The sequence below is a fragment of the Melanerpes formicivorus genome, unplaced genomic scaffold (genome assembly GCF_026170545.1).
Source record: "Melanerpes formicivorus ecotype bairdi unplaced genomic scaffold, bMelFor1.0.p_v2 SCAF_17, whole genome shotgun sequence".
In the NCBI taxonomy this organism is placed as follows: Eukaryota; Metazoa; Chordata; class Aves; order Piciformes; family Picidae; genus Melanerpes; species Melanerpes formicivorus.
The window spans coordinates 4,571,829-4,585,999 of NW_027142369.1; the positions used below are offsets into that span (position 1 = coordinate 4,571,829).

Genomic DNA, 14,171 nt, shown 5'->3' on the forward strand with positions numbered 1-14,171 from the left:
ACCCAGGACAATGAGGAAGGAGTGAGGGAAGCGCACCAGACCATCCACTCCCCTTTGATGCAGAGTGAGATGGCAGGCTGAGTGGACCCAGCCTGTGGAGGACCCCAATCTGCTCCTGAAGGTGGCCACGATTTTGAGGAAAGCTCACTCTGAACCTCCATTGCTGGGAGGATTGCAGCCTGTGGGAAGGATGTATGCTGTAGAAGTTTGTGGAGGACTGTTGCTCGTGGGAGGGACAACATGGTGTAGCAGGGGAGGACTGTGAGGAGTTACTTTCAGAGGAGAAAGCAGTGGCAGAAAAAACGTGGAACAGACTGATGATGACTGCAGACCCCCTTCCCTGGCCTCTGTGCTGCTGAGGGGGAAGAGGTAGCAGAGCTGGGCCTAGAATAAGATCCAGCTGGGTTTATCACTGCTCTGCTCAGATTCAGTTGGTGAATTGATGGTGATTTAGTTTAAATTAAATTGGGTTTGTTTCCTCAAGTGGAATATGTCTTTTGCTGATGACCATAACTGGAGAGTTGAGTCCTCCTGGCCCTTGAGCTTTTTATTGTACTTTCTCCTCCCCATCCACTTTTCATGTTACAGACTTCTGTTCTCTAGTTGAAACTATAATAAAAGACACTATTTGCCAGGACAGAGCCTCAGTAATCCAAGCAGATATTAAAAAAAAAAAAAAAAAAAAAAAAAAAAAAAAAAAAAAAGTTTGGTGTAAACTTTTTTCTGGCAAGAAAATACTGTAAACAGCAAGAAGATACTATCTGTTAATAACGTGAAACCTTTGAGCAGGTCCTAGTGGGGCTGCAGCCCTGGCCATTCAAGGGCATCCTAAAATCGGAGCAGTCAGAAACATCTACTTTTAAAGTTCCTCCACTTTCCAGTTCAATATTGTAATGGCCTAGACATTTCCTAGATGTTTCAGAGATTCATGTGAAAGGACTAAGTATTGTTGTTATCCCACAATTAGCAGGAGATTGGTTGGAAATCAATTTGGTTGGATTGAGGGTCTGAAACCTTAGTGTAATAGGAGTTACGGTGTGCAGGAGGAACCGAGTTCTGGGAAGATAGCACAGGAAGTGTGAGTGTCTGCATTAAGACTGTGACATCTTCACATGGTGGTGTGTTTCCAGTGCTTTTGGAACTTCTGCAATTGGGGATTTCTGTGTGGATTGGAGGTTATCTTTGCACTGTGCACACATCCATGATCAAACTAGTCAAAACAAATTGTCAAGTATTTCTCCCCCTGGCCCTTTCTGACATTTTTTTCTCTACCTATGGAATAATGCAGGGAGAGGGGAGGCTGATGTTTTACTTTTTCCCTTTCCCCTCAAAGGCTGATAGAGATGAATCGTAAAGGACACAGTAGCTCTTTCATTAGAGTTTATCCATGTGCCATCTGCTGGTGATGGTAAGCAAGTGAACATTTGAAAATAATCTGGCAGTGCTGAACAGATGCATCTCCAGCTGAAGATGGTGACAGCAACAGGTTTCTGACAGTTTCTGATCATTTTTAACTCAAAGACATTTTTCTTATATGAAGAGAACCACCTGCAGTTAGTTTGGCAACCTCCCAGCAAGGAGTAATAGGAGCACTATTATTGCAGACACTGCCTCTAATACTCTAAAGCCACAGGGGCCCCTACTGTATACAGGCTGACTTTTCTAAATATGAAATCCTTACACTGATTTAGAATTCCCTTGATATTTGTTAGGCATCATAAGAGTGGGAACTGAATTTATTGATTCAGATTTAGTGTAATTTCACAGCAGGGTCCCGAGAAAATACTCTGCAATGTTCAACATATTACTTTAATTTTCTCAAGACACCTTTTGTTGCTTTTCCAGATAACCCTTGAAATTGCAAGGGTTTTTTATGAGGCCTTTGGGGAAATGATACTAAGACATTATTAAAGAAACTATTTGTTTGGCTGCAATCTGCTAATTTGTAGGCACTTTGTTAGCCATGTTGTACAACATGCTGTTGCACTTACAGTAGAGCTACAGAATGTAGTAGTTGGTTTAGGCTAGATGTTAGGAAAATTTCACTGAAAGACTAGTCAAGCATGGTAACAGGCTGGCCAAGGTGGTGGCTGAGTCACCATCCCTGGATGTGTTTAAAGGTTGTCTAGATATGGCACTTAGCAGTATGATTTAGTGGTGAGCTTTGTAGAATGGGGTTAAGGTTTGGACATGATGAACTTCAGAGTCTTTTCCAACCTGAATGATTTTGTGACTCTAGGAAATAGAACGTCTGAAAAAGACAGATGCTGGGTGTGCAGGAGGTAAGAAGCCATGTGAGGTAGAATTAAGGGGCTTTTAACTTGTGTAGCCTTTAGTTAGTCTGTAGTCATATCTCCCATTTTTAGCCCAGCTGAAGGCCACCGAGAGAATATTCCCACTCATCTTGAGTAGCTCCAGCTTGCTCCTTCATCCAAAGAAGGGTGGAAAGCTGTAGGTGACCACTAAGTGTAGAGCAGTAGTTACTGCTCCAGAGTTGTAGTGCCTCCAATTTCTAGGAAATGCTTACATGGCAACTGACAGGTGAGAAGTAGGATAGGAATGGGAAGGCCTTGATGGTAGTAATACATTTGTAGAAATGGGCTGCATGGTTTTATCATTAATGTTAAGTAAGTGAGGTATATTTACTCTGTTGAAAGAAATCCTGTTTGTTTAGATTTAAATTTTAAGTAGGGTTTTGGAAACCTTACAGGAGTGCTTTGAATGCACTGGTATTTATGTATACACTGGACATAGGGTATCTTTTGCTAAAATTTGCTCTAAAAATGATGCAGCTTTGTACTTAATTCTTCTTGCATTAATCACAGATTTTTGAAATAATGAGTTCTCATTGATAGGATGATTTTTCTGACAAGCATAATCCTTTAGTCTATTAAACTTGCATATTTATTTGCAACAGATACTAACCACAATCGTAAAATTCAATCAATAAAAATTTAAATGGGAGATTAGCATAGGTACAAAACTGTGGGCATATCTCTGTGAAGTTTAGTGACCAATTTAAAGGTTAGACTCAACTGATCTAATTGTTTTTTCTTCTGTTTAGCTCCCTGAATGACTGAAAGTACTTGCACTGGATCACTGTATTGGTGTTTTAGGTCAAATTGCTTAATTACACTGTCATACTTCAGTAATAATGCAACGTTTAGATAGGACTTCTTTTTCTTCTGTGAAGAAGGTTCACTACAGTGATTCATGCATTCTTTGGGGGGAGATTCTCTGCTTTGTCTTGTCTATCAAAATATGTATTTTCTTTTTTTCCTAACATTTGTTTTGTTTGACATTTTGTTAAAGCAAGTGAATACCCAACAGCTGGCATTCCCAGATGTGGTCCAGCAAGTCCATTTAAAGGACACTTGAGTACTAACAGTAATGGTAAGTAATACATGTGCTTTCATCAGCAGATTGACATGGTTCCTTTAATTTATTTACTTCATTATTAAAATGTTTTTACAATAAAGACCTTTGCATTGAGCTCAGTTGGTGAGGTTTAATAGTACTTGCATTTAGTACACTTTACTGAAAATACTTTTGAAGAATGAGTTTTGACTAGACTATACTGTTAGCTAGAAACACTTAACAAGATATCCATATATAGATATATGTGACATCTGTATCAGCTGAAATATAGATATGGTTACTGCTTACTCCTCACAGTCAGTAGTTTACATGAGCTAGTATGTTTCTGTGCCATACTACTACCTCAGACACTTTTTTTCTGAAGCATAGGATGGAGAAACAAGGAACTTCCATGCTGACGTTTTCATAGTCCAACTTCAGCCCCTTCTGTAGCTATTTCTTGAGTTAATGGCTCAACGTGGACCCCGCCCCCCCCCAAAAAAAAAAAAACAGAAGAGACTGGATGCTTTCCTGTGATAGAAGCTGCTAAAGAAAAATGACTGCCTTTGGCACAGCAGTTTAAAATTTGTGGCTTCAAATTGTGGTTAATAACTGTTAAAAATTTCAGTGTTCTTGTGCCTGCCTTCATAACATTTAAATATCTTCTAATCTTTCAGCTTTCTGCATTGGCTCCTGCCGAAGTCTAACTAGCCAGTACCTGATCAGAGATCACATGGTGGTTCATTTTAACAAAATCCTTTCAGCCAAAGGTAAAAATGGCATATATGAATGAACTTTCTACCTGCAGACTTACCTCATTCTTTCAGAATCAGCTGATATCAAGATGGAACAAACTAGACTGAAGTGTAGTTTTCTTCCTGTTCCATACTCAGACTGATGTCAGAATAGAGATACAGCTCCTACTTAATAATACTTTTATATTATTGCAGTGAGGAAATTTTGTATGGAAACATTTTCCTGAAGTGCTACCAAAGATACTACTTTAATGTTAAGGTACTTGGTGCTGTATTCTCTTCATTCTGATTTCGATGAAATAATATGCTGAACTGAAAATCACAGAGAAAGCAAGTATATGGAATTTATTTTAGGTATGAATGCAGAACATGTTCAGTTAAACTCAGACACTGTGTCTTTTTGAGTTTAAAAACGTTCATTCTCTTCTGTTCCGATTTCAGTCAATGGCAGTAGGTACTTTTAAGGACTTTGGAAATTGCCCTCTGTTACTAATCTGTATTACTGCACACTAAATGTGCTAATGTATATGATTATTTTTTTTCATGTCATTTTAGTGTTAGAATGTGCATTTCTCAAAATACAAATGTTAAGAAATCTTAACATGTTAAAATGTTAAAAGCTTAATGGACCTGTAAAAGATTGTATATTTCTTAATTACTCTAATCAAAAATTGTTCAGATTTAAAATGGTTACTCCATTATGAACTGACAATACCCTGTTGTTAGTGTTACAGTTGACAACAAACTATATTACAGACAAAGGTGTATTTTTAAGGTCATATAAGGAGCATGAAGTACCATATTTAAGTCTCATGCACAGTGCTCAGAAAAGTCTGTTGATAGTTGTCAATGTGGTTTACAGTTCACAGCCTATTTTCTTTCCTTATGGCATAAACCTGTCTTGAGGATCTCAGTCCTGGAGATACTAATACTTGTGAAGATGTCCTGACAATATAAATTAAGTGCATGGAAGTTTACAGGATATGGGTGGTGAGGCAAATGTTTTATGAATGCCTCCCAAAACATTGTATGCTCTTTTTGCAGGTATTGTCTTAAATAGGATTTTGGAGGTGGTTCTGCAGATTCCCTTCATCATCCCTCCTTTTCTTATGTCTGGTTTAAGGAGAGGTACACTGGGACTACGAATTCTGCCAGAGTGACCATATACTGTCACCTCTACCATGTAACATACTTGCTCTCCCAGGTGTGCAGTTAAATGCCATCAGCACAAAGTATATAGAAACCTCTCATCCTTAAGGAACCTTCATTTAAATGATGATTCTTCCTTCAAATACCTATTTGACTTTAATATCTTTGTCTCAAAAATGCTGTGACTGTATTAATATCAATCTAATACTTTAAATAAACAGTAACTAGCATATTTTAAAATAGAGAAAAATTGCCATGTGCTAATTAATTAGTCTTTCTTCTGTGATGTTTTATTGCTACTTTTTTCTAGTCACCACGAATGCTAAGTAAAGATTGAATCACTCACATCTATTTGTTTCTTGTTTTTAGCTGCCGTAGACTGTTCAATGCCCAAAAGTAGGCTGGCCAACATCAGGCGTAAGTATTTCTGATGCATTAATTCTGCAAAAGGTTCTGTAAAACTAACTTAACAAAACAAAAGAGCCAAAGAAGTAGAGAGTAACAATAGAATAAAGCATTAATAAAGCATTCATGCATCTGTTTCTTCAGCATTTCCTATACTGCTGCAGCTATTTATAAAAATCTGCAATGCATGTAATGCTAATGCTAGAGATGGACCTAGTCTGTCTGGTGATCAGGTATGTTAAGGATCAGAATTAATTTTGCTCAGGATTCTTTTTATCCACACAGTAAGGAGAGTGTCAGCATTTTGTCTCCCTTCTGTTATGATGTGAACTTGAACTTTTAAGAAGTGAGCTTACTAGTGCAAGGTCAAAAAGAATTTTGGGAATGTGGGCATCTGGGGACTGTTCAATTTCACAGAATAAGAGTCAGTTACAAGCACTCAGCCCCACAACCTGGATTAAACTGCAGTTACTTTTTCTAAGAGTTACTTCATTTCTTAAGACTGTTTAAAGGTATCAGTACTGTAGCCTTTCTGCATAGGGCTAGCTGAAGGACAATACTTTCAAATCATTGATTTATGGAATTTGGAACAAAATATATTAGTCAGGATAAATAGCAGTTGTTTGTTAAATTAACAAAGGTGTATTTCTGTTATCTTGTCTTTTTCACTTATGCAATTGGAGAAAGTTCTTCTTTCCCCAATAACAATTGCTGAGGTACTGAAAAAAATGAAGTAGTTTTTAGGATGGAACAATAAATCTTGTGAGGACAGAATACTTTGTGGTTGGTCTCAAATCCAGTTAAACCACAGTGGTACTGCCTTGTAAAATGATCAGAATAACTGGAGCTGAAAGGAAATCAGTCATCCTTTCGAGAGAAAGGCTCAGTTTCATTAGAATTTTTTCAGCACTTCTACATACTGGGTTGAGACTGAAATAAGCAACAAGCTGCACCAGAATCAAAGATGCTGTATCTGGGCTTTTCTTTTCCTGTTTTTAAAAGGTGCAGCATAAGCAGCAGTGTTGTAAGGATGTCTTGTGTCTGCAGACTCCAGCATGAATTTCAGATTATCTGTTCTGCAGTCATCTGAAAAAAAGTCTTCCTTCTCATGCTTCAGTTCTACTAAGATTTGCTTTGAAACAAGCATGAACATACAGAATTGGTGCAAGAAAAAAAATTTATACCTATGTGTTTCTGTAATACATAGCTTTTCTTTCTGGGTCTGCTAAAATCTTTTTTAGGTTCCCTAATTAACAAGTATTCTTCCATAGCTTTTCAGGCCTTTGGTCTCTCTCCACAGCAGGAAATGCCCATTTATTTAAAAATCTGCTCTCTTTACAGATAAAATTCTTCAGAGCTGATAGCTTGCGTGTTTCACACCAGAATGAGTTTCCCTGATAAGGACTTCATTTTGGGATGCCTTAAGCTTAACAGATGATTGTCATGACACTAGCAGGTGTGCTATAAGCAAGGAAATTTCCGTTTCATATAGCAATGCTTTGTGTAATGTGTTTCTTTCAGTTCATCTTACCCAGGCAAATGTCTGACTGTGTAACTCTGTATGGGTCACAGACAGAACCTTAATCTCCAGTACAAGGTGTGATGGAAGCACTTCACCTTTACTGCTGCTTTTGTGTATATCCCTCTGTTTGGTAAAATTCGTACACTAAATCCTAGCTAAATTACTCTTTCACCTCTTTTCAAACTGGGCTGGAAAAAGCTACTGCTGCATTTGATCCTACTAGAACATGCATGCAGCCAACACCCCCTAGATGTTTCCTGTTCACAAAGGAAGAAAAAAAAACCAGAATTAGCAAAGGCAGCATTTAATGGGGCAAACTTTCAAATTCTTTGTTATTGGACTCACTGCCTTCAATGTATTGAAGGTTAAAACTACCCAGGCATCCCTTATCCAGTGCCTGCACTGTTCTTATAAGCTCTAGATGTTTAGAATGAAATTGCAAATTATTTCAATTTATTTCATGCCTAGAATTTGAGTGGTTGGGATTTTTTTTCCTACTGCTCCTCAAGAGCTACAGATTTCTGTGCTGTTATAGCAGCACAACCAAATGTTCTGTGTTCCTCTGATGTTTATGAAGCAGATTATGTGGAAATGGCTGCCAATAGCTCAGGTAGTGAGAATAGTGAACATACACTGAAGAATAAACTAAAGGAAAAGATTTTTTAGAATTTTTCAAACCCATTTCTTTTTTTCTTGATGGAATTGGGATGCACAGTTTGTCCAGGCACAGTTGCTGTATCAGTCTAACTGAATACTGGGGGAATCTCAATAGTCCAGGGGTTTATACCTTTATTCTTCAGTAGTTCTTTGTCTATCATTGCCTCAACTGAAGCATGTTACTACTTTTTTCCTTTTCTGTTCCTTGTCACATCTGCATCCCAGATAAGGTTTCCATTACCCCTCTATTTCAAAAGAGACTTGGAAAGGGGGGAGATTTTCAGTTTGAAATGCTGATTTATTAATAGCAGAGTTACAAAACAGAATTCCTGCAGACAGAATTTAAAAACATCCCCTGAAAAATGTGCATCATGTAATGCTAAAATAGCAGGTATTTCCCTTTGGGGTTGTTGCCATGAGTCAGTCATTAGTGTTTAAGAATTAAACATGATACTGTAGTTGGCATTCTCGCTGGCCAACTGAATGTGTTCTGTCCTTAAAGTAGATTTAGTTTCCACTGTTCTTTTCCTGGCATCTTAGCTGACAGTGAAATAGGCGAGCTGCCATGCCATTGGGCTGGCAGTGAGCATGTTCTTGTATATTAGATCAGCCTTATTGACTTAAAATAGTTGTTAAAATGTGAAACTTCTTGAAATGTGAAACTTCTGTGTTCAGAATTAGTCCAAGCATGTTGATTGATACCAGTAGCCATTAGAAGTCTGTGGTTGTGGAATTTGTGCCAGCAAGCTTGACAAAAGCTATGCCAAGTAAGACAGCTGCTACTATACATGCTTGGTTTCTAACAGTACTAACTTTTCAACTGGTATGTTTAGAGGTTTTTCCACAGGGCATATTGATAGCACAGCCTGAGCTCAGTGATCAGTGTGGGAATGCAGGCCTCTTTGATACCAGGGGATGGGGGGAGAACAAGTGAAAAATTTGTGTTCTAAGAAGTTACCACCAGAAACCTATTTTGGACCAGTGGCACTTGAGTACTTGGGAGGGGATTGTGAGATGGGGAAACACAAGAATTCAAATCAGTCAATAATGTTGTTGTTCTACTTTTTAGGAGGTTAGATTCAAGTAGAAATAAATTTTAAAACCCCATATTCTTAGATAATTCTGTATTTAAACTTTTTATGTGATCACATATTTTTACATTGTCTATCTACTCAATGCTATGAAAAGCAGAGATTTGTGAAAAGCTGTCTTATTTTGTTGTTGCTGTTGGTTTACAAGAAGCTTTCAGAAAATCTCCCGGGTTCTTTTCTAGTGAGTCTTGTCCTTACATACGTATTTCTGAAAATGAAAGTTATAATCAACTAATGCAAGTTCTTTCAAGTCTAACACTCAGCTGATGCTAACATACATGTTTTCGGAGTTTATGTCTTTGGAAAGTTCTAGTGTATTTATCCTGTCTGAATTTTTAGAGAGCAGGAAAACTCACTGTGTATAAAAAAAATCCTGTACTTTTAAGCTGTAGTAATTTTACTTTCTTTTTACAGAAGTTACTTTTTTATGAGAAAGTTTTTTTTTTTTTTTAATGAGAGGTAGTTAATTTTAGATATGTATTCAATGCATCAAAAATACATTTGTCGTTTGTAGTTGCATCCATCCACGTGGAACTTACCAGCCATACGGAATAGGGTAAATAAAGGACTGTCCCAGTGGTACTCTGAGACAAAAGCCACTGTCCAAGACCACATAGAAGCCAGATGGACCTCTCTTTAGGGTATACAAATGGAGGTTTACCTGATCAGGCTCAGAAGTTTTCTTCAGCATTAGTGCAGCATTCCACAGATTCTGTGTAGTAGGCTGTGCACAGGCTGCTGTATTCTTCGTATGACTGACAGAAGTATCTATGAGATGTCTGTCAGATGAGGACCCCACATGAAAATCAGAGGGGGATGGATTTGGGTTAATTTCCTCTCCTGAAATTCCTCTGTATGATTCATGTCTCACTGTTAGGCTTTACTGACAAGCTTTAGCAATGGCCAGATTTTGCCATTAGTAGCTTTGCCAAGCACTATCATGTTTCTGAACACGTACTCTGATACAAACAGTGCTTTATATTTGATACCAGCAAAGCTGTGGTATCAAGCCTTTAATACATTTTTGTCACCTTTTTTCATCCCTTATTGGATGCAACTGTGCTACTGATAACTAATGTGCAGAATCATCTATTAAGAGTTATTAGAATTTTCATGTTAAGAAATTTAGATACAGATTTATGAGACACCCAAACTTCACATCCAGTGCCAAAATCCAATTTGTATTTGATGAGGTCTTGCTTCATGTGCTTAAATCATGGTGTACTGGGGATTTGTGTACAGCTAGGAAGCTGATAGTAAAAGTTATTACAGAAGGAAGAGCTTGCTTCAGAAAGAATATCACCAACTGATACACTGAACGCTTTAATTGTGGTCACTGTAGGCACTTCCAGCTCAGCAGAAATTAGATTGATGCTTGCATTTTTTATTGATAGGAGAAATAATAACCACAAGTGTTTTACTGCAAAAATAGCTGATACAGGAACAGTGGAGAAGTGATCCATTTTGGTCAACTTTTGGAAATAACGTTGTTTTGCAAGTTGAACATAATTTAAATCTAACAATATTCCATATTTACACAAAATTAAATTATTTGAAGGCTACCTGCCAATTGTACTCTGATGTGACATATAAATACAGAGATTGGGAATTCAGTCACTGTCATTCCAAATCATGCTATCCTTGTAAGTGCAGAGCTTTCAAGCTGCTTAGGAGTGTGGTGTGCATGATTACTTCGTTCCTTCCAGGTTTATGACATTTGTTTTATAATTTTAAGCATGTGTCTAGTGCTGCAGCCTGAGCTTCAGGAGTGAAAACTCAAGCCTGTAGAGGGAAATGCGATGACATGATCTCTGCTTTGGAAGCATGGGGTGCTCTTTGTGAAAAAGGCTCTTGCCTAGGCAAAAGTACTGCTTCTGTGACAGACTGATCAATGTTTTCACAGTATCACCAAGGTTGGAAGAGACCTCAAAGATCATCAAATCCAACCTGTCACCACAGACCTCATGACTAGACCATGGCACCAAGTTTTACAGATTGCTCTTTATGAAATATGCTACAGTTTAACTTCTAAAATTCATGATCTTTCTTGTGCTCTTCTCACTGACAGTAGAATGAAGAGAACAATTCATGGGGTGAATGCATTAAGTTGTGAGGTTTAGCCTCACAATCTGAATTTATTTGATGTACAAAAATCACTGCTTTGTTTATATTCTAATATGTCTTTGTGGTGGTGTTGAGCGCAACAATTAATGAGATGCAACAAACTCTTGAGGCTTTAAAAGGGACTCTTGTTAGTTGTATCTATAGACTGTAATTTTTCATTTCAAAACATTGAGTTTTCCATTTTTAGAGATGTTAAAAAAAAAAAAAAAAGTGGTTTTCTCTTTTCTTTGCCACATGATAATTATAGGCTTGAACTTTTCCCATATTGAACTCTACAGAAGCGGTATGTTTCTGGAGCAAATGCACAGTAAAATCTACCTGCAGTGAAACTGCTAAGTAGCTGCTAACAAATGCAGGTTTTATGTGTAATGCAGTTGTTAGTATGCCAAATTCAGTTCATTAACCTCACTGAAACTAAAGCTATATCTGTGATTCATTTGAAGCAGAAGATATCTTCAACAGTGAACAACCTTTCCAATTAACAGATAAATATCCCTTTTAAACCTGCATGTTTCTTCCTGAATGCTGGTCTCATTAATATAGTCACAGCTGCAGGAGAAGTGGTTACATATGGCAGCTTTAAGTATCTTCAGCTCCCATCAATTGTAATATGTAACTAGTGCCTCAAAGATTCAGGTCACTAGGTCACCATTTTCTGTCTGACTAAAGTCAAATGGAAAGACTGGATTCTCCCGTCCCTGCTAGGGAAAAGGACATGAAATAAGGAGAGGTAGGCACCATGCCTGTTTTTGTGTCTGTATTCTTACTCTTGTCTGTGTTAACTTGATGCTCTCTCAGGGCTATTCTAACTTATATCTAGCTGTCTGTTTACATCTATATTAACCCCTTTTGAGAATGATTTCTGTATCACCTGCTTTGCTGGTTTCATAGTTCCTAGCTGTTACAGCTGATCTAGCCTGAAAATTACCTAATTTGGTGACTAGATGGGTACACTGCTGAGCTTTTCTGCTATTCTGTTTTGCATATGCCTGCTCTGCTTTTCAGTATGCATGAGTGACTTTATAGCTTTTGGAACACACTAAATGAATTAGCTGAGCCAAGCTCGCTAGATGCCTGGTGTGAGGCAAAGCCTTTACATTTCCCAAGCAGATGACAGTATTCCCAATGGATCATTCTTGACATCCAAAGATAGCATTAGTTGGCATTCTTACTGTTCTTTATTTCTTTACTCATGGGCACAAGCTGTGCTTTGGCTGAGAAGAGCTGGAGCACACAGTCCTGGAGGAGGTGTGTAGTGGTTGGCTTTTATAGCTTTGAATGCCGGTAGTGAGGGCATAGCTTGTGCTTGTAAATCTTAGATGTTATCCTGTAAAGAGCAGAGTAAGGACAACATGAGAACTCAGTTTTCAATAATATTCACACTGCTTTGCACTTTGCCCAGAAACTCCTGTTCAGAAATGGTATGTGATTAAGCCTGCATTGTCTTAAACCCACTTTTCACCTGAACACTTGAGTATAAGGAAGTTTCTTTCAGACATCTGCTCACACATACAAAATTAGACACCCATATTTTCTCTGCTTTTTTTTTGTTTGTTTGTTTTGTAGAGCTGTCATTCATTTATTGTATCCCCAGATATTTATTCAACACTAAGTCATCACCATTTCACTTGAGCAGTAGTCAGGTTTTGAGTTTTTACAATTTCCATGCATGTGCACACAGACATGCTCTGCTGGCCCAGTGAAGTTATCTCAAACATGTAAAACTTCTGGCCTGTAGCTAATTTTTGAGTGCTCATCTGTACCTTTTAAGACAAAGACAATTATAAACAATAGTAATTTGGAATAGCCACATAGTAGTAGTTTAATGTAGGAAGGAAATAATTGTGTTTTAATTATTAAATGATACAGTATATTTTTCCTTGTTAGAAGGCATATTTTTAATTCAGAGTTGTGGAATTTAGTATATCTTAACTTCAGCTAATGTTTTTTCAGTGATAAAAGCCACTTCATATTGTAAACACTCTAATGGAATATGCTGAATAAATCAACATCCATAAAAGGAATTACTTTACATATCAATTTAAGAATTGAAAGAAAAATTAATGTCCCTGAGGAATGAGAGCAAGTATTTTGCATCTGAAAGAGTGTTTTCCAGTTAAAAAGGGGACTAAAACATTTAATAAAATGAATACATATACTTAAATAATTCCTACAGAAGAACATGTCTGTAGGGTCAATGTACACAGGCTAATGTAGTTTAAAGATTGATTAAATGTCCTCAGATTGCTGTAGTTCTCAGCTGTCTAGAAGAATGTACCACACCAATATACAGTTACTTCTACTTCCATGCACTAAGTATAGTAGTGTGTGAAAACTGGAGTCTACCAGAGTATGATAGAAATACATTGTGGAACCAAAGAAGAAAGCCATAAAGGTCTTTCTGTCTGTGTGTCTGTATGAAACAAACTATTCATATACTTGGGTGTGTGTTAAGTGAATGAGAAACACATTCAAGAGTTAAAGCAGATTTCTCAAGTGTGCTTGCTTATATAAACCCCTTTATTTCCTGTTGGGAAATTAAATTCTTAATGGTTTTCATCAACTTCATTTGGACTTTTCAGTTTTGAGTTTCATCTGTGGCACCTGAGTGCTCACAATATACAAAAACTAGATTATATTATGCAAGGTATCAGATGAAGGTGACTGATAACAAACTTGAAAACAGAAAATGTACTCGCCTTTGGGGTCCTTTCAATCTGATGGCATAGATTTTTAACTCCTGTGCTGCATAGACATTGAACAGGGCCCTGGACGGTAAATCAGTGTAGACTGATAATTTCCCCTTCTTATCTGACAGTGGCCCTTTCACAGTTGTCTTGGGTTCAGCTAGGATAGGGTTAATTTTTTCACAAGAAGCTGGGAGGGACCAAACCCAGGATAGCCACCCCAACCAGCTACTGGGGCACTCCATACCATATTGATGTCATGTCTGATAGATAAGAGGAGGGCTGAGCTGGGCAGGTGGATTTTAATGCTGGGCAGCACTTGGTGTGATAGTTACCTTCTATATCACTTGGTTTTATAATATTTCATTAGTATTATTACTGTTGTTTTTTATGATTCTATGATTCTTTCCTTACCTCAGCCCAC

The 14,171-nt window shown here is 37.6% G+C and overlaps 1 protein-coding gene across 2 annotated transcripts in view; it reads left to right on the forward strand.

Moving 5' to 3' along the window:
• Positions 1-14,171, forward strand: part of SPATA7 (spermatogenesis associated 7) — a 32,945-nt gene that overhangs the window by 3,715 nt on the left and 15,059 nt on the right. The window contains exons 2-4 of one of the 2 annotated variants that reach the window (XM_068148728.1): positions 3,313-3,393; positions 4,035-4,127; positions 5,631-5,678. In XM_068148728.1, coding sequence (XP_068004829.1) covers positions 3,313-3,393; positions 4,035-4,127; positions 5,631-5,678 — 222 coding nt within the window. Of the gene's footprint in view, positions 1-3,312; positions 3,394-4,034; positions 4,128-5,630; positions 5,679-7,018; positions 7,123-14,171 lie in introns of those variants that run through there. The other variant, XM_068148729.1, reaches the window with a different exon arrangement.